This window comes from Clupea harengus, unplaced genomic scaffold (genome assembly GCF_900700415.2).
Source record: "Clupea harengus unplaced genomic scaffold, Ch_v2.0.2, whole genome shotgun sequence".
In the NCBI taxonomy this organism is placed as follows: domain Eukaryota; kingdom Metazoa; phylum Chordata; class Actinopteri; order Clupeiformes; family Clupeidae; genus Clupea; species Clupea harengus.
The window spans coordinates 13,137-37,343 of record NW_024879759.1 but is presented as its reverse complement, the minus strand read 5'-3'; the positions used below and the strand labels follow the sequence as shown (position 1 = coordinate 37,343).

Below are 24,207 nucleotides of genomic sequence, written 5' to 3'. Positions count from 1 at the left end.
CGTCCTGGTTGAAATCCAAGTGGGCCACCTCCTCTGCTGTGGGGAGAGCACCTCCTCTGCTGTGGGGAGAGGAGGTGCTCTCTGCTGTGGGGAGAGGAGGTGCTCTCTGCTGTGGGGAGAGGAGGTGCTCTCTGCTGTGGGGAGAGGAGGTGCTCTCTGCTGTGGGGAGAGGAGGTGCTCTCTGCTGTGGGGAGAGGAGGTGCTCTCTGCTGTGGGGAGAGGAGGTGCTCTCTGCTGTGGGGAGAGGAGGTGCTCTCTGCTGTGGGGAGAGGAGCCCTCCACTAGATATCAGATCTGTTCCTTTTGTTTCTCACATGGGCAGAATAATAATAATATCTTAGTGTCTTGGTACTCTGCTTGTGCATTTATACTTTACTGTACGTACCTAAATGACTATGGGGTTTATAATTTTACTGCTTTAAAATTGTTATTGGATTTTATACAGTCCACAATGACTTATTATTTCAGAAAACAAACAAGGCCATTGTTATTAGATGTCGGAACGCCACAAGCTACTCCAGATTCCATCTCTGGACGCCTATCTGGTGATCCGTTAGAGTTCCCCTTTACAAAGGACTTGATGCTATTGCATTGCAACTCCCCACTTCACCAGAGAAATGAAATGTGTGTTGAAGTGTGTTGTGTCTTATATCTAGTTTTCTGTGTCTCACCAAAATGCTACGAAAATGATCACATGGTCTTTGTTTTCAAGTGTTTTCAGAGTTCCCTGAGGGAGACAGTAAAACATGCAGCAAATAGAGGACTGAACACTACAGTAAACAAACCACCTTATGACCTTATATCTCAAAAATGGGTGTAAAAAAAAAACCTTTGCTAATAACTTTTTGCTCTACTTTCACTTGTGATCTCAGTGACGCTTCTGTCAGACAGTGTCTGACGTTGTGCAAATGGCTCCATCGTTTGCTTAAACACATTTTCTACTTAGAGATCACTGGTAATCAGATTTGTGAGGGCCAAGCCAATCACGGCTCACGCTGATTGGGCCAAGTTTGTCACAGAGTCACTGGGTGTCAACGGTTTGTCTTTTTAAAATGAATGCCATTTGAATGCAGGTCACCACGGGGGAACACAAACAGGAATGAGAACTCTATTCATGATAACCACATCACACAGAGGTGTATGCCTTTATAAAGTACACACAACACACGCTTCAGTGTGGATGGGATGGGACGGAACACTATGGGAGTCAACTAAGGACAAACAGTACATTCCAGCCATGTTCACCTCACTCTGTAACAATCAATTGACTCAATCACTATTTCCCATTGTTGAGATAGAGTGGCTTCTTCACTATCTTAAACTTTGTCTCTAGATTATCTAAAATTGTGGAGAAGTAAAAAAAAGACACACCTTGAATGTTATCATCAATTAATCAATCAACTGAGCTTCATACTGACTTGGCTTCTCTGGAGTCAGTTAGGTGTAACTTGCCTTGTAGAGACTGACGTTAAGGTCTGTACTGATGTTATTGCTTGGCATGTCCATCACAATACGTTTTTGGAAAACCACAACCTTCCAATTTATTTATGTTTGGGGAAAGCAATTTACCCCAGTTTTTATAAAGTGTTGGGGCTTCAATTGGGTTTAATCATAGTTCCCAGAATGACTTTGGTTTATAGCTGAATTAATGTTCTATCCCTTTTAAGGCACTTTATCTTGTTGATTCAATCATCTTTAGTGTCTAAATGAACTTTTACTTGATGAGGCCGGGGGCAGGCCAGCCCCCTCGGGAGTATATCTGCACTAATTGGATTAGAAAGGTAATCCAGGAGGGGTCAGAAATAGCCATCTAATTTGTGTTGCCCAACCCACAGGTAGTAATGTGAATGAGTAGGTGTGTTTTAAATGCTGGCCAAACATTTGACTGGATCATCTGATATTCTTTCCTCGCCTTGTAGAAGATTCTCCACCTCCACCTCCACCCCAACATTTGCCCACAACTCCGTGCTGGTCTCGAGAAGGCAGAAAGAGCAGGCTGTCATGGACGGACGGTTTGTGCTTACTAAAGCTGAGGCGAGCGCATTGGGTGTGATGTCACTGAATGAGAGCCTCTGATCTCCGGGCCGGATTAGGTCTATTACGCGTCGCTTGAGTCCTGCCGTGGTTGGGGCGTAGAGTGCTGTGGGGGACAGGATGATCTCCCCCGTGAAACACTGACCACAAACGGACTAGACGTAGGACAGCGTTCATCTGGGCTGGGCCGCTTTGATGACTGGGGAATCAGATGGCTGGACTCGCCTTGATGTCAAAGGTAAAACACATTGCTGTGCTTTCATTTAGACTAGTGGTTTTATTTATGTCGTAGCGGACTTCTAATATACTTCCGTCATAGTGCCTGTGTGTCCATGTCTTGTAAAACCTTGACTAGGTTATCAGTAAGCCTCTGCTGTGTCTTCTGAACCTCAAGCTCAGTAAGGACATGTATGGATTATCGGAGCACATCCATGTTTTAAAATTCTTCACTAATGACTCCTAACCTGCCCCTACAAACACTACACACTTCATTAACATAAAGTCAATCTGACTCATTGTGTTACATTAACACACATTACATTATTCTGGGACTGCTATTTTATCATTACACATTGCACATACTCTTTTTTTGCACATTCCAGCAGACTGCACAGCTCTTTCATTTTTCACTTTAACATATTCTGTACATTGTTAATATATTGTTTGCACCAATATTCCATAGAGAATTCCTGGTAGCTGAAACCTACTTGGCAAAAAAAAACGTTTCTGATTTCTCATGGTTGGTTCCGGCTCCTCGTCAGCTATAAGGTAACCCAGCTGCTGGAAGGCCAGGCTCTGATTATTACTCCCTATTGCACTCGTCCACAGGTCTGGCAATGGAGGTGGATGTCAATCTCCTAAAGTGTCGCTTGTGGACAAAGAAGTGTTCTTTCTCACAGACATGGAGCCTGGTATAGTATTCCTATTTTGAACAAAACACAAATGAAAATGGCAGCTTCACCCATTTGGAATGGTCAATGTCCCAAAATGTCTCATTTCCCCATTCCATTTTATAATCGAAACGTTGTGTAAAACGATGATATAATAATGATCTTTCTAAATATACACAATCCATGTCAGCAGGGCTTTCCTATTTTAGCAATAGCTCTGTTATGACTCGGACAGCGTCCAGACAGGGGTAATCTCAGAGCACCGAGTCTAAGCCTAATACAGCTTGACGGCCCAATCTGGGGCTACTACTCAGATGCTTTCACCTGGATCCTTGCGTCTTAAATAGTCCTCAGGTGAACTTTAATGAAATAAAAGGGTGAAGGGTTAAGAAGTGACGTCCTGTTCCCTGGCTGAGTCAGAGACCCAACGTGAAAACCCCCTAAGTGTCTGGCACATAACTGCACTTAAATGTTCTTCAATCATGTGTCCTTCTTGTTCTTCAATCATGTGTCCTTCTTCTTCACTTGTTCTTCAATCATGTGTCCTTCTTCTTCACTTGTTCTTCAATCATGTGTCCTTCTTCTTCTTCTTCTTCTTCTTCTTCTTCTTCACTTGTAATCCACGTATGCTCCAAGGCTTCTTTCAAGCGTGGAGACTTACTCCCACGGCCAAGTACACAGTGGTGGGGGAGACACTGAGGTATGTCATCCCCGGTCACATGCAGTGCTCCATGGGCTGCGGGGGCAAGGACTGCAAGTATGAGGACCCCTCGCGCTGGACGGACGACCAGCAGGCCATCAAAGGACTCTACTCATCCTGGTACGCAGCGGCTTGACTTGACACTGTCATTTAAAACATGCTTCGCTCTATCTCACACGTAAAAAGGCATTATGGAATGTTTGTCTAAAACTGGCAAACCATCTAGCATCTGGTAAACGCCAACAGATTTTGACATGAACGTATACCATCGAAATGGATTTGAGTCTGATACAAAAACTAGGTGCCTATTTTAACATATGGAATGTTATAACTAATACTATGTGATGATTCTAATGTCAGATGATACAGACTTACATATTAAATCGTTTTTTTGCTTATTTCAGGGTAACTGATAAATTGCTGGCTATGGCACGGCCATCAACCAAAGTAATTGAGAAGTTCAATATCATTGAGCAGTTTCGCAGGTATCACAAAAGCAATGTGTTCTATCATGAACTTCCATACACAATATATTTAAAATATTTCATATGACAATTACTTTTAGTCTATCTGTTTTGTAAAAAAAAGTGTATTTTAAACAACTTCGTCTTTAAGTGAGTAGTGGTTAATCTATTGGTCAGACTGTAGTGTATTGTGCATTCAGATAACCCTGTGTTTGTGTGCATTAAGGAGTGGCGTGAGGTAACCCTGTGTTTGTGTGCATTAAGGAGTGGCGTGAGGACGGTCATAAACCTGCAGCATCCAGGGGAGCACGCCAGCTGTGGAAACCCCTTAGAGCCAGACAGCGGGTTCACCTACCGCCCTGAGGCCTTCATGGAGGCAGGCAGTGCGTGACAAGTGTTAATTTTCATCGATATGCAAAGAGCAAAATACTTGCTATCTTCTGTGTTCATAGTAAAAAATACAAAGTTTAAAAGATAACAAAATACACAAAAGCTAATTTATCAAGGGTCTTACTTTCAGGAGCATTTTTGAACTGCCTCCCTGCTACAGGTCTCCTTGACATAATTTTAGACTGTGAAATTTCAACGTTTTCTTTCCTCCCCATCATGGTCTGTCATGTCTTTAGTATACTTTTACAACTACGGATGGAATGACTACGGTGTGGCCTCCCTGACTACAATCCTGGACATTGTGAAGGTGATGTCTTTTGCTGTCCAGGAGGGCAAAGTGGCTGTCCACTGCCATGCCGGGTTGGGAAGGACAGGTAGGGGTATCTTTCACTTACAGGAACTGGCAATGCATTTCAACTGGTTAGCCCTCTTAATCCTATAATCACTAACCTGGTCTAACCTCAGGGGCTTCAGTGTGCAGTCTCTGAGTAGACCTCAAAAAGAGATCAAGTGCATGTATCATAAATCTAATGCCTTTAAGTGGATATTTGTTTTTAATTTGTAATATTGGACTTCTGCATTCTTGTCTCTTTGTGAGACAGAAGACATGGGGTTTTGTAAAAAAAAAACTAAAAGAAGTCTGGTGTTTTGTAAAAAAAAACTAAAAGAAGTCTGGTGTTTTGTAAAAAAAAAAACTAAAAGAAGTCTGGTGTTGTGTCTGTTGAAGGGGTGCTGCTGGCCTGCTTCCTGGTGTTTTGCTCCAGGATGACTGCTAATCAGGCCATCCTGTTTGTGCGCGACAAACGACCAAACTCCATCCAGACCAGGGGGCAGTTACAGTGCGTGAGGCAGTTCGTTCAGTTCCTGGTACCGCTGAGGAGCGTATTCTCCTGCGCGAAACCCTATGTCCGACCGGTCACTCTGGACGAGTACCTGGTGCGTCAGAAGCACACGCTTCACGGTTACGAGGCGCGGCAGCTGCGGAATGTGCCAAAACTCATCCAGCTGGTGTGCAAGCTCCTCCCGGACATCGCCGACAACCGGGAGATCATCACCGAGGAGATCCTGGATGTGCCGGAAATGAGCGAGGAGATGGAGGAGGAGGTGGAAAACGCCATCCACAAGTATCGCCAGCTCAGCAGGAGGTATGACCATTTGAAGGGTCTCGGGAATATGCCCCAATGTCTGCCGAAGCTACCCTCGTTCTGTTCAGATCAGTACGCCCAAAAGAGCCTTAGCTTCAGCGACACAGACATCCAGAGGTTGGCCACCAAGTTGGATATGGTCGACAACCCTCTTGAGGTCCTCGCGAACATGCACAGACAGTCTTCGTCTCAGAACACACTGTCTGACCTCCCCTTTGCCATGCTCCCGGGAAAGAGGAGCCCAGTGCTTCAGAGCCCCACGGGATCCGTGTGGGACATCAAGTCGCAGATGGACAAGCAGGGATCGCCGCTTTTGAGCAAGCAGAACAGGTCGTCCAGCTTCAAAGAGAAGCTCCAGAATGGGACGGGCCAGAGCGAGGTCAGCTCTGACTCGGAGTGGTCGGAGCGCTCCGAGGTGCCCATCATCACCGTCCAGACTGAACTGACTCTGGAGTCCCGCCACCTGCTGCTGGCACAGGCCCTGGCGCTGGACCTCGAGACGGACGGGCAAGAGGACCACAGGGACACACTGGCAGCTTGGCAGGTAAAGTGGGCTCTGTAATAACGGATATGTTGCCTAGAGTAGGTGGATTCACTGCTGCTTTCAATGTGCTTTACATAATTAAAAACAAAAGGCAAAGTACTTAAGAGTATTAAACAATAAAATGAAAAAACAAAGTAAATACATTTTCAGTGAAAACAAACATGAAATGAGTGAGTAGGAAATATACCAAAATGAATAGGAAATAATGATTTTTTTGATGATGGTTTGAAATAATGATTTTTAATTGAAATAATAATTGTGTCCTTCAAACTGTGATTTCGTCAAAGAATCCTCCATTTGCAGCTTTTTCTCCATTTGTTACTGGTTTTGAATCTGTAAGATCAATTTTAGTGAGTTACTGAATAGAAATGAGATGGGCTTGTGTTTGTGTTTGTGTTGTTGCCTGTGGCGTCACAGGAGGAGCTGAACTGTGGGGCTGGAGTGTGGGAGCACTTGTGTCTGGAGAAAGATCCCTTCATCCTGGCGGGGCTCATGTGGTCCTGGCTGGAGCAGCTTAAGGAGCCCGTGCTCTCCGTTAAGGACGTCCAGATATTAGGAGAGGGCCGCTGTGATCCCAAGACCGTCCTCAGCAGACTTGAGAAGGTCAGAGGTCACGGTTCACGCTCTTTAAGTTTGCACTATCAACTTATTTTCATCCGTGACGGTTAAACCTGCATATGTAGACATGCAGAGTAGAAATAAGCCTGTTAGCATGAACAATATGTATGCAATCAATACATTGCAGTATTTGGAAACACAGCAATGGTTATCATGCCTTAAGATTTACACCTTTTCTTTGGTCTTGAATAATTTTTTTGTTTTTGAAGATATAATCTAGTCATTGATATAATCTAGTCATATACAATGCAATGCAACTGCAGCACAGTTGCCATGATACTCGTCTACACGTGCAGGGAAAGATGAGTATGGATTCTCAGTGATGCTCAGCCGCTCATGTGCACCTCCCTACTGCAGGCCCCCAAGCAGACTCTCACGTGCATCCTGGAGTGTTTCGCCCATGTGGAGGAGGTCCCGGAGGAGGTGGAAACGGCCTTTTTGGAGCGCCTCACTAAGGCTTTCACAAAGGTGGGGACAAGAGGCATAGGTGGAACCTCCTAGCGCACCCCAGGACAGTATGTGATGGAGTGACTAGAGTCGATTGTTTGAATTTGCCGATTGTAAAATGTTTCAATTAACCCTTACCCAATCGGTCTTCCTTTTGAAATTACATAGGATTTTACCTGAGTCATTTACTGTAAAAAAAAATATATATATATATACAAACGATCCTCTGCATTTTTGTTTTCCTTACTTGGTTTATAGATCGATAAGACCTCTGAAGAGGGAGTGATTGCGTACCGGACAATGGACTCCATTTTGAAGCCCGTTCTGGAGGAGATGAAAAGATCCTTGAGGCTGCAGCTTGAACTGCAGTAAAGAAAACCCTGTCACCTGTCACCCCTGTCACCCGATCACCTGTCACCCTGTCACCCGATCACCTGTCACCCTGTCACCCGATCACCTGTCACCCTGTCACCCGATCACCTGTCACCCTGTCACCTGTCAACCCTGTCTCTTTCCCATGTGAATGAACCATAACCCACAACAGCCTGTGATACACTGGGTTGGTACAGACTTAACCCAATCAACAAATCAGAAGTTGCTTTTCAGTGTATTGATACTTAACTGTAGCGCTACCTCTTCCTTGAAAAAAAACCCCATCTTTGAATGTCTACTCATATTCAGCTTTGGGAAAGCAGTCAGATTTTGTGCCATTTTTGTTTTGTGAATACGCATAATTTTGTATTGATTTATTGTATTGCCGGTTACTTTTTTGTACATATTTTGTTTTGTTCTGCAAGGCATATTACAGTCTCAGGGAAACTTAGAGGCTCTAGAAGAATGCAACATTTATATGCAACATGAATGTTAAAAATGTACAAATCTAAGTGTGAACAAATAAAGTTGTAAACCAAAACAACATAATTTGGCATCTTAAAATGTAAACTTTACTTGCTAAAGAGTTGGTGAAAGTGCTGGAATGACTATACTTTGATCAACACTAATGTGGTTAAAGGTGCAGTAAGTGTTTTTTGTAAAATGCTTCTAGACCTACAGTAATGACATATATCTGGAGGATAATAGTCGACACTGTTCTAGTGTCTTCTGTAATTGTTGATACTTTGAGGTGCTTTTATGCATTTGTTTACAATTGAGAGGGCACGTATATGTAAACATACACATAAAAAAGTGTGTAAAGTGCTCAGTAACACTGGTGAGCACTATGTATTTATCATGCCTTCAGAGTTACATCATCATTTTAGCCCAGAAGCATTTACATTTTTTGGACATAAAAAACTACCTACTGCACCTTTAAGTAGACAACCATTTCTAAGAGCACTTGTGCACTTCCTTGGTCTCAGAGGAGAGGTCCCTTCATCGGGTGTCAAAGGTGTCTCTTCATCAGGTGTTAAAGGTGTAGGCCTTCATCAGGTGTTAAAGGTGTAGGCCTTCATGCAGTGTTAAAGGTGTAGGCCTTCATCAGGGGTTAAAGGTGTAGGCCTTCATCAGGTGTTAAAGGTGTAGGCCTTCAGGACGTCTTTCCCATTCACTGCCTCCACAGAGCCCACGATACTGATGTAGTCAAAGGCCACAAAGGTGAATCCTCTAAGGACAGAACAATAAAAACACCAAGCATAAATACACAAAAGTGTTTATAAGATTTTAAGACAGAATTTGTTTCCCTTCATGCCTGTATGTCTAATAAAGCAGGCTTGTGTTGATTATACGTAGCCAACACTTCAGAGTTAGAGTGCCAGTTAATCCATGGGATTTGACGTCTCTGTTACCTCCCTTTGTGCCCCCTACTGGCCTGGCATGGTAGTGCAACATTTTTTGCACCAAAGGAGCAGAGATATGATTGCCCCCGAAAACTGGCAAGGACCCCGTGTTACTACAATAACCCTTCCCTCAACACCACATGTACATCTTCCAACAACAAATACCAATGCTGAAAGAACAATGCACTTATATATCAATTATTATGAACAGGGTGACAGTATCAACCCCAGGACACTATAAAGTGTGTAGTCAGTAAAAGCAATTGAAATACGAATAGAAAATGTAGTGTTGCCACTGTACCTTGACATTGTATGTGAGCCCCCTAGCAGAGTGTACTGGCTTTCAAGAGAGAGACCCTTCTGACTGTCATAATTCCACGTGAGTACTCTCAGAGACAGATCACGAGAGGCAGTCACCACACGGAAAATGTCCTACAAGACAAAAATATACTTACACACATAAATCCATAAAAACACGTACAAGTTACAAGTACATCTCTCTTGGAATGTAGTATTTGTGGAGTGGAGCCCGTTGGTGTTTAATGGGGTCAGCTTATTAGAATTGATTGTTTAGTTGTTTCTCAAATTGAAAAGACCAACAGTTACACCACCAAAACAAACAAAACAGAAAAGTAAGTGTTCGGATCACACCGCGTAGAGAAGGTTCCTTGGACTAAAGGCAGTGTCATTCATCGTCAATGTAGATCAGCTGCTGCTTACCATACAAAGGGATGTGATAGGCTGAGTGTGGTCAACCATCCTGTGCATGAGTACTCCTTTCAGAGAGTAGACGCTTAGCTGGTTGCCTGCGGCCAACACCAGTGTGTTGCTGTCTCTGGCCTGCAGGAGTATGCTTGTGCGTGCACTCCATTGCTCCAGCTCAAAGGACTCGACCAGTTGAGCTGCAAACATAATGCATTTATTGCACTGGAACTAGAGCTTGGAAACATTCATATTTATTTATTTCCATTCAGTCATTCATCCATTGCTGGGTTTTGTTTGTTTGTAGGACATAATCACCTAATGTGATAAAAAGATAAATGTATTACATTTATTCTTTTTGTTTCTCTTAGTTTACCTTTACCTGTGTCCTATACATGTGCCTGTGTCCTGTACCTGTGTCCTGTACACGGGGTGCACTAAAAACCATTAAGACATAAAGAATTCCACTAGTGAGTATTTACCCAAGGGTTCCTCCTCATATCTTGTCTTCTTCATGCTGATGTCGAAGATAGAGAGGCGTTTCCCCTGTGAGACGTGACTGCTGTGGATCAGTGCCACCCTGGACGGGTGTGAAGGAACGAAGACTGCAGCACAGCTCTCAGAGAACAACTCTGGCAGACTCACACTGTCAGGAGCCTCTCCCTCAGGGCAACTGTACAAACTCGGACTGAAGAATACCTAAAAAACAACAGGACATATTAGAATTAAAACATTAAAAAGAAATAGAAAGTATTACTAAAACTGTTTAAAGTTATACATAAACTACAATAATGATTGATAATATATTTGGTACTATCAGGACAATTCCTTTTTTTATTTTGCATTTGTATGTTGTGAAGCCACACAGAAATGTAATTATGGGGAAATAAATATTATTTGTGCTGGCTGTCATACCTTTGGACAGAAATCTGAGCTGTCCTTTGTGGCAGTTAGAATCCATTTCTTGTCAGGGGATGACAGAATCACGTTCACTCTGAATGAGTCAAACACCACATGACTTGAGAGCTTTGACAGTGATGGGCTCTTCAACGTATGCAGTGACCCGTTACTCGATCCCACCTAAAAAAATAATGGATCCATTGTGATTTGTTAATAGTGAATAATAATTGATCCACTGTATGTATTGTCATTTAAACATTTGTGAACCAAGTTGAGCTTCAGATGAAAGACTGATCAACACAGAGGTGCAGATGGAGAAGCCCGGTAAAACAAATAGTCAACTTGAGAAAATGCTTTATTAAAATAAATAGATAATAAAATAACTTATTTACCAATTACACTTGACATCTGGACTCCTCTATGGGGGCTTTCTCTAAAACCTAAAATCTCTAAAACCCCAAAACCTATAACCTTATCAACACCCAAATCCACGAGTGAGGTGGGAACTCACAGCGATGACGGGCTTGTCGTTGATGCTGCATGCATACAGGGTATTATTAGGCGATCCCGTGGAAAAAGAGGCCACTTCCTGGCCTGTAGAACCTTCCCAGGCTTTCACTGTGCCGGTGCTGTCCACTGTGATGACAGCGTTGTTCTGCAGGTCCGCCACTATGTCACACAGCGGGTTCTGCACAGGACTGGACCACAGCTGGGTGACCTGGCAACCAAACAGTCACACTTAAGTAAGAGGCCATGAATATACACACATTCAATGTACAATGTGTAGGACTTAGGGGGCTTCATTAGCAGAAATGGAATATAGTATTCAAAATTATTATTTAATTGGTGTATAATCACCTATAACTAAGAATCATTGTGTTTTTTGTTAGCTTAGAATGAGCCCTTCATATCTACATAAGGAGTGGGTGTTCTTCCACAGAGTCTGCCTTGTTGCACTGCCATGTTTCTACAGTAGCCCAGAAGGGACAAACCAAAACACTGGCTCTTGAGAGGACCTTTTCGCATTTTAATGAGCACTTGACAGCCTCTGTAGGTTATTCTGCATACCTTGGAAAGGGATGGGGTATTCACTAAATCCTACACAGTGCAGCTTGAAGTATTGCAATGAAACTACTTGCCTTTTGAACATCCCAGGCCCGTACCGTCCCATCAGTGGAGGCGCTGCAGATTATGGAGGACTGATCCCAAAACTCACTGGCGGCATTGATCCCAGCCAAATAAACAACACCAATGATTTTCCCTGAGGGTCAAGTTTACCATTATATAAAATATAAAATAGACTATGACATTATATTAATAATACTGTGCACCATAACTAAGTGGGTGCACAAAGAAGGAGAGGTGCTGCTGCATATTTCTTCATTGATACTGATTTTGTCTCACACTCTCAACTGAAGTTAATGTACAGTGCCCTCCACAATTATTGGCACCCCTAGTGAATATGAGCAAAACAGGCTATAAAAAAATATGTCTTTGCTGTTTATCCTCTTGGTTTTTCACTCAAAATATTCACAAAAATCTTACCTTTTCATTGAAGTAAAATTATTGAAAGAAAAAAAAACTGTTGACATTAAATAAATATTTTTCCCCAAAACATGTGTGCCACAATTATTGGCACCCCTAGAAAAATCTTATAATTAAAATCTAACTGAAGTATATTTCCAGTCATGTTTTACATTTTTAAGTTCACCTGTTTGATAAGGAACTCTTAAGAGGTCAACCATGACTTCCTGTTCCACTGGCGTACAAATATGAGGTGACACAGGCCAAATTTCATTAGTCATTCATCACTATGGGAAAGACCCAAGAACACAGTGACGATGTGCGACTGAAAGTTGTGGAGCTGCACAAATCAAGAAATGGACACAAGAAAATCTCTAAAGAGTTGAAAATACCCATTTCCACTATCATGGAAATAATTAAGAAGTTTAAAGCGACAGGAGATGTTAAGAATCAGCCTGGAAGAGGACGTGTGTGTACATTGACCCCATGCATCGTGAGGAGGATGGTTCGACTGGAAAAATAATCTCCAAGGATCACAGCTGGAGAATTGTAGAGGTGAGTTGAGTCTTAAGGTCAGAAAGTCTCCAAAACTACCATCAGACGACACCTATATCACCACAAGTTGTTTTGGAGGGTTGCCAGAAAAAAGCCTCTGCTGTCAATCAACTACAAACTAAAGCGCCTACAGTTTGCCAAATGTAAGTCAGACTTTCAATAGGGCCGAGTTATATGGTCAGATGAGACCAAAATAAAGCTTTTTGGCATCAAACATCAAAGGTGGTTTTGGCGTAGACAGAAACATAGCCATACAGAAAAGACCCCCATACCCAATGTGAAGTATGGTGGCGGATCTTTGATGTTGTGGGGCTGTTTTTCTTCCAAAGGCCCTGGACATCTTATTAGGATACATGGTATCATGGACTCCATCAAATACCAGCAGATATTAAATGAAAACCTAACAGCCCTCTCCAGTAAGCTTAAAATGGGCTGTGGTTGGACCTTCCAGCAGGTCAATGATCCGAAGCACACCTCAAAATCAACACAAAAATGGTTCACCGACCGCAGAATAAAGGTTTTGCCATGGCCATCACAGTCCCCCGACCTAAACCCCATAGAAAATATGTGGGATGAGCTGAAGCCGAGTCTACAAACGTTGACCTCAGAATCTGAAGGATCTGGAGAGATACTGCATGTAGGAATGGTCTCAGATCCTGTGCCATGTGTTCACCAACCTCATCACGCATTATAGGAGAAGACTCAGAGCTGTTATCTTGGCAAAGGGAGGCTGCACAAAACATTAAATTAAGGGGTGCCAATAATTGTGGCACACATGTTTTGGGGAAAAATATTTATTTAATGTCAACAGTTTTTTTTTTCTTTCAATAGTTTTACTTCAATGAAAAGGTAAGATTTTTGTGAATATTTTGAGTGAAAGACCACGAGGATAAACAGCAAAGACATCTTTTTTTATAGTCTGTTTTGCTCATATTCACTAGGGGTGCCAATAATTGCGGAGGGCACTGTATTGCTCTCTCTCTCTCTCTCTTTCCTGCATACCAACATTCTTCTTTACCATCGTGGCCTCTGAGACTTTGGCAGGTGTAGTCACCACCCGACCTTCCGGCCTTCATTCTTAACTCCAACAGGGCGCGGCGCATGTAGTAGCTTTTCCAACTCTGCTTGCCGATCTCGGACAAAAAGTTGGCAATATTGCAGAAACCCCATCGCTGCAGACAGATTTTTCTAAGCAGAGTGAAGTTCGGAAGAAGAAGAAAAACAAGAGGAGGAATAAATAATTGATTGACTGATCGATTGATTGATTAATTTTAAATCTACTTACCGCCACAGCCATGGAGTCTCTGCTGCCTCATGCAATGCCTACATATTTGAGACACAAATGAATCCTATTCAGAGAACTATTATGCTGAAAGGCAATCATGTCTGACGACCCAAGTCTGGACTCAAATTGCTCAATGGTCATTCATATTTTGTACAATGCGTAAAACACTTACATATCCAAATACAGTACATAATGAACGCTTCCGCAATTGAATGACTATCGACCCATCGGTTAGCCTACCTTACAAACATGTGATGCCATTATTAAATCTTCATCGTGTAAGTATGAAAAAACTGAAATTAAGCAATCTAGAGGTAGGTCTGATAATAGTGTGTCCATTTTTTCTGCCAGTTAAACCGTTTTGCACGGTTTCTTACAATCGCTCTCTGCTTAGTTCTGCTGCCTTCTTGACAGCACTTTGTTGACATTCACTACGGCACGCTTGGAGGGACAAAATAGTTTGCATCCTTCCTCAATATAGAATTGGGCGACATCTTAATCTTTTTAAACTAAATTGTGTTAGTAGTATGAAATCATCTGTATATGTTTAACCTCGGCATAGAGATGAGATGTAACGTGAAGACAGTAGCCTTACCTGGTCTATAAAATTAATGTGGTAAGAAACCTGCTCAAAGTATGACCCACCTGTACTGCACTGCACTCTATTGCTAAATTGAAAGGGTGTTTTCACTGAAAGCCCATTTGACTTGTCTATCAGCCTCATATCGATGAACGTGAGTTAGACTTTCCAAATGTTTAATAAGGCAGGACCAGAGATGTTTGATATGGTTTGCCATAAAATAGGCTACTATTAAATGTTATTAACACGCCAAGGACTAGCATATACATACAACAACAGTAACAATAGCAGCAACAACAAAACAGTAGTAGTTTTTTTTCATGGTTTACCGAAATTCAAATGTCCTGCCTGTAGGCTACATCACATGATGGAGTATGAGCCAAAGGCAGCCAAAATAGGTCGTCACTACCACCTGGGGGGGCCAATGCGCACTATATTTTTTTCTGGAGTATATTTCTGCATGATCGCAACTTGGATCTGGTAGCTTTATGATTTTACAGCCTCCTATGTAGACCTCCTATTGGAACATTCCATGTGAAATCAACCAGGGGTTCCCATCTTAAATTTGTAATAAAAAATGTTTCTGGTGGAAGATGAATCAATATGACGGGGAAATCCCAAATATCAGAGCTATGGGAGAGGGAGTAGTTTACAGTTTTAGGGCAATTATAGAGAAAGTTTAGGGGTTTCATGAAACTACTTACGTTGCTTTCAGAAATATACAGAGAGCATTAGCACCCCCTAGTGGTAGAGGTGACTCCTTCTGGCTCACGCACTTTAATACAAGATCACAAAATGCGGTGGTAAGTGATTTAAATGTTCGGGAGATGGGGCTATTGTAAAGTGTACTGAATGCACAGGGATTCAATTTAACAAGTCAGTTTAACTTACAGTAACGTTTTGCTCGGCATTTGCCTGGAGTCTGATTTTCACTCAGAACTCCTTTTATAATATATTTAGCTGCAGAATTACATGGTAAAACAGTCATTTATCTTAGACCCAAATGATCCAGCACTCTGAATGGGATTAAAATGTCTTTTATATTTGTAAACTTTTACCACTTGTGAGGGAACAAGAGAATGGCGCTCATAAAATTGTAGTACAAATATTTAACTGTAGAAGTAAAAAAAAAAAAAAAAAAAAAAAAATGGAGTCAGAGGCAAGTTTGTTCATAGGTTCACACATTACATTACACATTCACATACATTCTGACGATGTATTAGCCTGTCCTAACGAGGACATATGCTACTAGACAGAAGACGCGTTTACTCTTACTCATTCCTACTATGTCCCACTGAAGGAAGAGGGTAACGATAGCCTAAACCGGGCCGACCGAGGGTTCCCTGACGATGAGAAGCACACAGTGACTTAAGGTCTTCATATGAAGCAAAACATTTCTGTAGCTGAAGCTGAAGTATTATGGGGCATCCCGTTATCCCTTTCTCACTACGAGAACACGTGTAATCGCAGCGCTTTTTCCTTACAAAAAAAAAAAAACACGCCCCAGTCGATGAGGTAGCTTATATAGATCTCCGGGTAGTCCCAGACGGTGGCTCCGCGCAGCAATCCAAACCCATCTCCACTTGTACCTGTGCACTCTCGCAATGAAGCCAGGAGAGTGAGCAGCCTCACAACGCAGGACAGGATCAAGAATACAACAGAAGCAGTTTATATGGGAACTACAAAGCGCTTTTATGGATTCCTACACTACTGATCTGGTATTGCTTGGACAATGACTTTACTTAGCTGAAAAAAGTTGCACTTGGTTTTCGCACACTTTAAACTGTGAGGATCATCATGTGCAGAAAAACGCGACGCTGGATATTCCGTGTATTTCTATGTCTTGGAATTATTTACTTGAAAATTGGGTGAGTGGCTTGCTTATTGAATTTTATTACATTTTTGTAACTTTACAAATATGAAGTTTGAACATAGTTCGTTAACTTTTTTACCGGACTCCCGTGGGCAGGAAGCGAAAGAGTAAGGTGTAACCGCAACTTTGTTTAGCCTACCCTGCTGAAGTTTAAAAAGACTGAATACTCCCATCCAATATCTAGGTAATTACGCCTAGGTCAGGAATACTTTCTAAAAGTTACTATCTAAACCAATATAATCCAACACATGCTAAAATGCTCCAACCCCAGTCACCTAAAGATCTACCAGGTGAGCTGCAATCGTGGTAATTGCACATCTGGCGGACAAGTTGTGTGTGGTGAAATTGCTTCCGGAAAATGTCCTCTGTCAATAGATTTATCAGAACCTACGCCTATTAATTAACCCATAGCCGACATTTTAACTAATACTTTAAGCCGTGTTGTGATTTTTAATGGCCTCTTAACTTTCTCTTGAATCTTTAAGTATTTTCTAGACACTCTCATCATTCACCTACACTAACAAAGCCAAATCTGCGTTTTATTACAAAAGGTTTCACTGGGGTAAAACGATGTCACTGTCACTGATATGATCTTATCTTGATCTGTCACAGTGGCTTCTCTTCTGTCGTGGCCCTGGGAGCAAGCATAATATGTAACAAGATTCCCGGGTTGGCGCCTCGACAGCGGATCATCTGCCAAAGTCGACCCGATGCCATTATAATCATTGGAGAAGGAATTCAGATGGGGATAAACGAATGTCAGTACCAATTCAGAAACGGACGTTGGAATTGTTCTGCGTTGGGAGAGAGAACCGCCTTCGGGAAAGAATTGAAAGTGGGTATGTTACAACATTTTTTTTAACCTTGTCTAAAACATATACGTTGATCAAAATGGTGATACAGCCAACCAACGTTTATTGGTATCAAAATCACATGACTATGATACTACTATAGATCTAAATGTTACACTTTTTCTACATTGTCGAGCAGTCTGATAGTGAGTCTTTGGAGACTTGGCACATTGTAAAGGTCTGTGCTTGAGAGTGAAACGCTCCGAGCGCTTAAAGCTTCCTACCTACATGCCTTGGATATCTGCTGGATGAGATGAGCACATGTTTAATACCTGGGGTCATGAAAGCACGCGCAGACGTGTACAAAGAGAGGGCTACCTGGATCGCAGCTGGCTGTGAGACAGATCCGTCTCTGGCTCAGGTTGAGGCCGGGTCCGCTCAAGTAATAGCTGCTATTTGAGAACCCCAATAATGTTTGAGCTGTCAGTTTGCGCAATTCGTGTCTATGAAGGAAACCTGCATTTTGTTGTTTGTTTCCCCATACGCATCTCATGTGAAACTTGATGGTGATGGCGTTGGCCCTCGTCTATAGACGTGAACTTTACGGGTGACCTTACCTGGAGATGATAACCAAGAAAGACAACCTTTATCACTCCCCAAAGTCACATTTAACTAGACAAGGGTTGTTTTAAAGCAGGCCTCTGATTCAGTAGGTTTTTTGGTTTTATGTGACAGGGGACGTTCACTTCCTGCTCGATTCAATGTCCTTTGTAAGACAGGTGGAACAGTGTGGTTCTCAAAGGGCTGCGCGAACAGTGCGCTAAAAGTGAGAGTGCGCTCTGTTGGCCTGAGGTACAGTATCAAAAACAAGCAGTGTGAAAGAGCTCCACGCTATTGAGGCTAGTCTCATGAGGCGCCATTGTTATTTTCTTGCTTATCTGTCCAAGCTCTTCTGAGGCTTTTAGTGCTCGAATATTGGTTCTTACCACGAGTATAAGTTACAGATCACTAGAAGATGACAGAGGGGAAGACAACCTTGGACACATTGCTGTTATGCAAATGACAGCCGGGTTAAAGGTGTCGGGCAGTGAGCTGGCTAACCACCAGGCCTCATCTTAGAAACAAACCCACCTTCATATAAAGTAAGATGTGGGTCATCTTCTGGATGATGTTGTATGACAGTCAGATATACTGTACATTGACACATATTTCAGTTCCATCCAAGATCCTTGTCCAACAGATGATGAAGGTGCTGAAATGATCTAACCTTAACGTTCATGGTTGTCTACTGTATGAGCAGGTTTGAATATATCAGGAGGCCAAATCCCAGAGTTCTATTCCTCTGCTCTTGTCTCTACAAAACTCAATCAGCCCTTCGGCACGACAAGCGCCATGAAACGCCATTGACAAACAGCTGTCATCTGTAATACTGTAGTAAGGAATGGCTGGAGCTGTGAGGCATATGACACAAATTGTACATGAAGCACAGGCTGTGTTGCTTTTGCGGAGAAAATACAGCAAGCCACACTTTGGTACCCAAAGTATTTTTTCATGAAAAGCACAGTGGCTCGAACTCAGTGGTCTTCTCCAAATGCGACTCCGATGCTGATAGTTATATTTTATCTGTTGATTTTCTCTCCGGTCCGCCACATGAAGGAAGTACGTTTCCTGGATGTGCATATTGGCTCTCTGCCTTGTCCTGCTTCTGCAGACCCAACCTCTGTTTCGTATGATGCCCATGAAAACACTAATGTTGTCCATGAAACCTCCATGATTAGATCAGGTCTCTATAACACTGGAGAAGTAATACAAAGATCTATGCAGATCGGGTTCATTTCCCAAGAAATGGCAGAAAGTAAAATGCTGCTTATTTGAAGATAATCTAATAAACGTGTGTTTACAAAATGTAGTCAGCTCAGTCCTAATGGCCGTTGTTTAAGGGGAGAAAACAAAAATGCTAAAATTCGTTCCTTTATTGTTGTTATGAATGAGAATTGACACCAGCTTGACACTGAGCATTCATGTCCACGGGCCTTACTTGCAGTTTACTCAAAGTGAGGAGGCCATGGCAATGATTGATCAGGAGGAGTGGGCAAGAGATAACCTCAGCATCAAGATGGGGGGACTCGACTTGCCAGAATGATTACACAAAATGTACCAGTCACTGAACTGATCAATAACCATTCCTCCTCAACAGTCCCCTCATTCACACAGCCTTATCTCCTGCCATGTATCCATCGATTGGGTAGTGCGGAATGGTTGACACGGACAGTATTAAATCCCATTAAACACACATTAGTTGTGAGTATTACAACACAGGCTGCTACAAGCTATGCCATCAATGTGATACCGGCAGTGTGAGTCATGATTATGATATATCCTCACAGAAACTCTTTATGTCTGTATTGACCATAGAAGTACATGAGTAATCCATAATCCAAATTGATGTCTATGGTACTGACTCAGCCACTCTGTTTCAGGAAGTAAAGAGGCGGCCTTCACCTACGCCATCATAGCTGCAGGGGTGGCCCACGCCATCACGGCGGCCTGCACCCAGGGCAACCTGAGCGACTGCAGCTGCGACAAGGAGAAGCAGGGGTTCTACGGCCGCGGGGACGGATGGAAGTGGGGCGGGTGCTCGGCGGACGTGCGCTATGGCATCGGGTTCTCCAAGGTGTTCATCGACGCCCGGGAGATCAAGCAGAACTCACGCACGCTCATGAATTTGCACAACAACGAGGTGGGACGCAAGGTACGTCCAGCACGAAAATAACGCCGTCTTTTACTTCTTCTCATGTGGATAATGTTTATTTTCCGAAAGTCCCTCTAGCCTCGAAAGACACAAATGAGTGAATTTATCAGGGGAACATTAGTTTCTAAATAGAAGAAAAACAAAGGCATGTTGTGGCTGATTGATGATTGATGTTCACTACCCCAAAGCCGTGACTCCAATCAAAAGAAGAAGGGGAAAAAACTGGGGAGGACTTGTGTTTTAATAGCCAGGATGGATTAGTGTGAGACAGCTTAGTCCTGGAAGATTGTCACGCTGGAGAGCCAGCTCCGCTTGCCAAGGCTCTGGCCACTGAGGGCACAGTTAAACGGCCGGTGAAAGGAAGGACTTCAGGCTTTCAGGGGGAAAGTAGCTGAAGTGTTCGTCTTCAATTACCAGCCACGGTCTCCGAGCCAAAAAACGAGTGCACTGTTTGAAAGCATTAGGTAATGCTGTTTTTTTGTCTGCAATCTACAGTTTGTCTTACGGTTACTCGGCCTCAAGGGAACAACCGTTTGTGCAAGCACATCAATATCTAGAGTTAATCACAGTGGACATAATTACTCACGGCACAGACACAGGCGAAACGACTGTGAAAAGCTGACATACAAATTAGTCCTTAGTCAGTTGGAGACATTACAGTTTCACAGTTGTGCATGTATTTGATCAATTCAATACGATTTTAGTCACCTCAGTACATATTACGTATGAGAGGCAATGATCATCAAACTTTCGTTGTGACTGATGCTAGTATTGTGTCACCACTAAGTGAGGATGATGTTGTTTCCATGTATCCAGTGCAAGTCCTAATGAATCCCCAACACAAGTGTTTGTCTAATGCACAGTGGCGTGTAGTGTGATAAGTGTGAAAAGACTGTGAGACATCCATTCAGGTTTGCTTAATGAGAGGTGAATCACCTCACCAACTGCCCCCCCACCACCCCACTACCACAGAACAGTGATTCATTTCACAACCACCCTCCCACTCTCAGACACTGCGTGATGGGTTCACCTCAGGATTTCTGTGAGGTTTCATTCAGCGCTGGCTTATCAGACCAACTGCGTTGGCCTCTGCTTAACTGCTTGTACTGAGCAGCTCATTCTGTTGTCCGTATCTTGTCCATTCCCATTCTCTTGGCTAAAAGAGTTGTCTGTTGGGATACCCCCCTCCTTTATACATGCAAATCAAACTGATTGGCAAAGAGCAGGGGATTCATTTACATCAGCAGAGGCCAAACACAATGCAACAACTACAGGCAGGGAGATTGTACGTAGAAGAGGGAGTTTTGAAGACACCTGTGTGTCAAGAGTATAATTTTCCACATCAAGGATTGATTTTATAATTTATCATTTTATACATGCAAGTTGACTCCATACCTCTGCTTTGAATCAATCATGTTTTCCAAATAGGTGGGTCTAAGCTAATGCATACTTAATTAGTGAATAGGATTATGTACAATTTATGTATAGAATACACTAGAACTCAGCTGAAGTCCGAAATGTTAAAATGTGTCTAAGTTCTGAGATGATTGAATGGTTTTGTTCAGGGAATGTGGATTTCAGAAGCCAGTAATTCAGGCTTTGATGACAAACATAATTAAAAGCGTGAGTGTGTTTATTTTTACTCCAGGCTCTGGAAAGAAACATGCGCCTAGAATGCAAGTGCCACGGAGTGTCTGGGTCGTGCACCACCAAAACCTGCTGGACTAAGCTGCCCAAGTTCCGGGAGCTGGGCTACACGTTAAAGGACAAGTACACGCAGGCCTTGCACGTGGAGCCGGTGAAGGCCAGTCGCAACAAACGGCCGACGTTTCTCAAGATCAAAAAGCCCTTCTCCTACCGCAAGCCCATGGACTCGGACCTCGTGTACACCGAGAGGTCGCCTAACTACTGCGAGCCGGACCCGCTGACGGGCAGCGTGGGCACGCAGGGGCGCATCTGCAATAAGACCCTGCAGCACCACACCAACGGCTGCGACCTCATGTGCTGCGGGCGCGGGTACAATACGCACCAGTACTCACGCGTGTGGCAGTGCAACTGCAAGTTCCTATGGTGCTGCTACGTCAAGTGCAACACCTGCAGCGAGAGGACAGAGGTGTACACGTGCAAATGAACAGGCTTACTTTCTTTTCCTACCTTCCCTCTCTACCATGCACGGTAAGCATGTTTGCTACCTGTTGGCAGGTGTGGGTTTTTTTTAGGCAGGAGTAGATTTCTGAATGGACGATGTTTGGTGATTTGATCCTTCCATCCCCTGGAAATAGATATTTGTCGACCCTTTTTTATTTTCATTTTTTTTGTGTGCATTGAGGGAGCTGGGTTATACAGGAGGAAGTCTGGATCTGAAAAGCTGGATCGTACAGCACTCAAGCAGCATCCGTGTACATGTGGTGCCCCCTCGGGATGGCACAGCCGTTAGGTCCTCATGTGTTTTGTGGTACATGTTGGTGCGTTGCAAAAGGGCTGTCTCAATGGGCACTGACTGCTGGACAGAAAGACAGCCTGCCATTGATTGATTTATGCATGTACAGTTGTCTAGAGTCGTAATGTCTATAAATACTTTGATGGGAAAACCATTCAATGGAAACAGTTGCAATGGAATATAGCAATGATGGGACTATTTAACTGTTGATGTAGACACTCAAATGATAATTAATTTATTTAACGAGGAAACTACTGATTTCTTGTTCTATGAAATGAGCTATGTTTGAATAGACATGCTACAACATTATTGCTTACAGTAATAGAGAAACACTGGAACTGGCGATATGCTACTGATACATACCGGCCCATTTGGCCAGTTGGGTCCAACAATGGCTTTCTCTCATTGGTCTTCTCCTTCCGTTGCTGCTAGTTTGGGAGTCTGCATATGCTATAACTTAGAACCAATGGTCACAGCTCTGACACTGGTTGTCAAACGACAACATGATTTATCATACTGGAAGTAGTAGATAAACTCAGACACATTGTCTTTTGTTTTGAAAATGTTAGTTGAGACTGGGAGTATATTTTGTGAAAGAATATTTTTATATGAATGTTTTATTTATACTTTACTACTTTGCGTCTCATAACACCACACTGTACTGAGTGCTCTCTCTTTCTACTGTTGCAGCCCAAATGAAATTAAGGGTGACATTAAAGGCTGGTATTGATAAACGTACTTCTGCTGGGTGTAAAGAAATGTCTGCTGCGGTTGATGTGTGTTATCAGAGGTAAAATGGTAATATGTAGACTTTTCTCAGTCTTTACCTATGGCATTTATTAACATACTGGAACTAAAACTAGCTCACAATTTACAAATTTAAACTCTCGGTTTCCCTCAGTTTTTTTCCTTATGTGCAAAATAACAAAAAGTTGAAATGGCATTGTTCTATTTTGGTCTAAGCTTGGTCTAAGCTTGTATTTAACCCTAAGTCGTGCTGAGTCAGAGTTTAGTCACTAGGTGATACGATCTTAAAATCTTAAATGGAACAACTCAGCTGAGTGTGATTGTTTTGTCTGCTGTCAGTGTTAAAGACATTTCTGTCAGCTCTTTTGGATCTGTATTAAGAGATTCAAGACAAGACTTTTTTTTGCCAGGAAAAAAAAAAACTGTGCATGCAACGAAGGTGTGTCAGCTCTCCCCTTGCTTGTAAAACTCTTAAACCCTTAAATCGTGCAGAAACAAAAAAAAAAGAAATACCTGCCAACAAGTGAACATCGACACTACCCCTAAAGTGAACTGCGCAAACCAAACTAGTCATCGTCGATTTGGAGCAATGAGCGTGATGAAGACCTCCGCTGGAGCTCGGCTCGTGGATCCTAATTGAGGGGCACTTTGGGGAGATCTTGCAGCCTGAGAGGCACGGAATAAAAGGCCAGAGGAGGGGCCTTGTGCCTTTAATGGTGGGGTGTTGATGTAATTGATGAGTTCTGTTGCGGAGGGTGTCACGGTGATGACTTGCTCAGGCTGGGCTTGGGGTGAGGTGGGGTGGGGTGGGGGTGGGGGTGGGGGTGAGGGGGTTGCTGAGGAGGAGTGCGGTGATAGATTGCCCTGACATCTGCCTCATTCAACTCCCGGGCCACTAGTTGCTACAACAACTCTACAGTGAGCACCAAAAATGTCAGCCAGCCACCCAGAGGTGCCAGGCTACCCATTAGAGAAATGTTAACTATGCTGAAAAAAAGAGGGTTTTGGTGCTGTGTCCACAGGCCTCACTGTAGACAGGGGAAGGGCACGG

At 43.0% G+C, this 24,207-nt stretch overlaps 3 protein-coding genes across 6 annotated transcripts; 2 read left to right on the top strand and 1 right to left on the bottom strand.

Moving 5' to 3' along the window:
* Positions 1–1,639: 1,639 nt before the first annotated feature.
* On the top strand, positions 1,640–7,676 carry ptpdc1b (protein tyrosine phosphatase domain containing 1b). The gene is made up of 10 exons (XM_042704898.1): positions 1,640–2,272; positions 2,863–2,945; positions 3,561–3,744; positions 4,029–4,109; positions 4,353–4,471; positions 4,715–4,852; positions 5,206–6,167; positions 6,585–6,770; positions 7,143–7,253; positions 7,491–7,676. The coding sequence occupies exons 2-10, from the start codon at positions 2,936–2,938 to the stop codon at positions 7,602–7,604; spliced, it is 1,905 nt and encodes a 634-aa protein (XP_042560832.1). The 5' UTR covers positions 1,640–2,272; positions 2,863–2,935; the 3' UTR covers positions 7,605–7,676.
* A 287-nt stretch (positions 7,677–7,963) lies between these two features.
* fbxw12 (F-box and WD repeat domain containing 12) lies at positions 7,964–14,978 on the bottom strand. Of its 4 annotated transcripts, none has more exons than XM_042704902.1 (10): positions 14,883–14,970; positions 13,974–14,011; positions 13,707–13,876; positions 11,749–11,870; positions 11,121–11,327; positions 10,625–10,789; positions 10,192–10,408; positions 9,728–9,909; positions 9,309–9,439; positions 7,964–8,834 (listed from the first exon to the last, which is right to left on the bottom strand). In XM_042704902.1, the coding sequence occupies exons 3-10, from the start codon at positions 13,789–13,791 to the stop codon at positions 8,735–8,737; spliced, it is 1,209 nt and encodes a 402-aa protein (XP_042560836.1). In that variant the 5' UTR covers positions 13,792–13,876; positions 13,974–14,011; positions 14,883–14,970; the 3' UTR covers positions 7,964–8,734. The 4 variants fall into 4 exon arrangements, with proteins under 4 accessions (XP_042560836.1, XP_042560833.1, XP_042560835.1 ...); XM_042704899.1 differs by lacking the exon at positions 14,883–14,970 and adding an exon at positions 14,214–14,849; XM_042704901.1 differs by having other exon boundaries at positions 13,707–14,011; positions 14,883–14,978.
* A 281-nt stretch (positions 14,979–15,259) lies between these two features.
* On the top strand, positions 15,260–23,147 carry LOC122130247 (protein Wnt-7a). The gene is made up of 4 exons (XM_042704903.1): positions 15,260–16,421; positions 17,039–17,265; positions 19,698–19,969; positions 21,618–23,147. The coding sequence occupies exons 1-4, from the start codon at positions 16,351–16,353 to the stop codon at positions 22,098–22,100; spliced, it is 1,053 nt and encodes a 350-aa protein (XP_042560837.1). The 5' UTR covers positions 15,260–16,350; the 3' UTR covers positions 22,101–23,147.
* The last annotated feature ends 1,060 nt before the right edge of the window (positions 23,148–24,207 follow it).

Bases quoted from the DNA above. Each gene is read 5' to 3' on its own strand.
- fbxw12 (XM_042704899.1), bottom strand. From the start codon at position 14,312: ATGGACACACTATTATCAGACCTACCTCTAGATTGCTTAATTTCAGTT. The intron at 11,871-13,706 runs GTAAAGAAGAAT...CTTGACCCTCAG, and splicing joins AAGTCTCAGAGGCCACGATG to GGAAAATCATTGGTGTTGTT. The intron at 10,790-11,120 runs GTGAGTTCCCAC...TTATTTTTTTAG, and splicing joins ACGACAAGCCCGTCATCGCT to GTGGGATCGAGTAACGGGTC.
- ptpdc1b (XM_042704898.1), top strand. The intron at 3,745-4,028 runs GTACGCAGCGGC...TGCTTATTTCAG, and splicing joins AAAGGACTCTACTCATCCTG to GGTAACTGATAAATTGCTGG. The intron at 7,254-7,490 runs GTGGGGACAAGA...CTTGGTTTATAG, and splicing joins TCACTAAGGCTTTCACAAAG to ATCGATAAGACCTCTGAAGA.
- LOC122130247 (XM_042704903.1), top strand. From the start codon at position 16,351: ATGTGCAGAAAAACGCGACGCTGGATATTCCGTGTATTTCTATGTCTT. The intron at 17,266-19,697 runs GTATGTTACAAC...ACTCTGTTTCAG, and splicing joins CGGGAAAGAATTGAAAGTGG to GAAGTAAAGAGGCGGCCTTC. The intron at 19,970-21,617 runs GTACGTCCAGCA...TTTTTACTCCAG, and splicing joins ACAACGAGGTGGGACGCAAG to GCTCTGGAAAGAAACATGCG.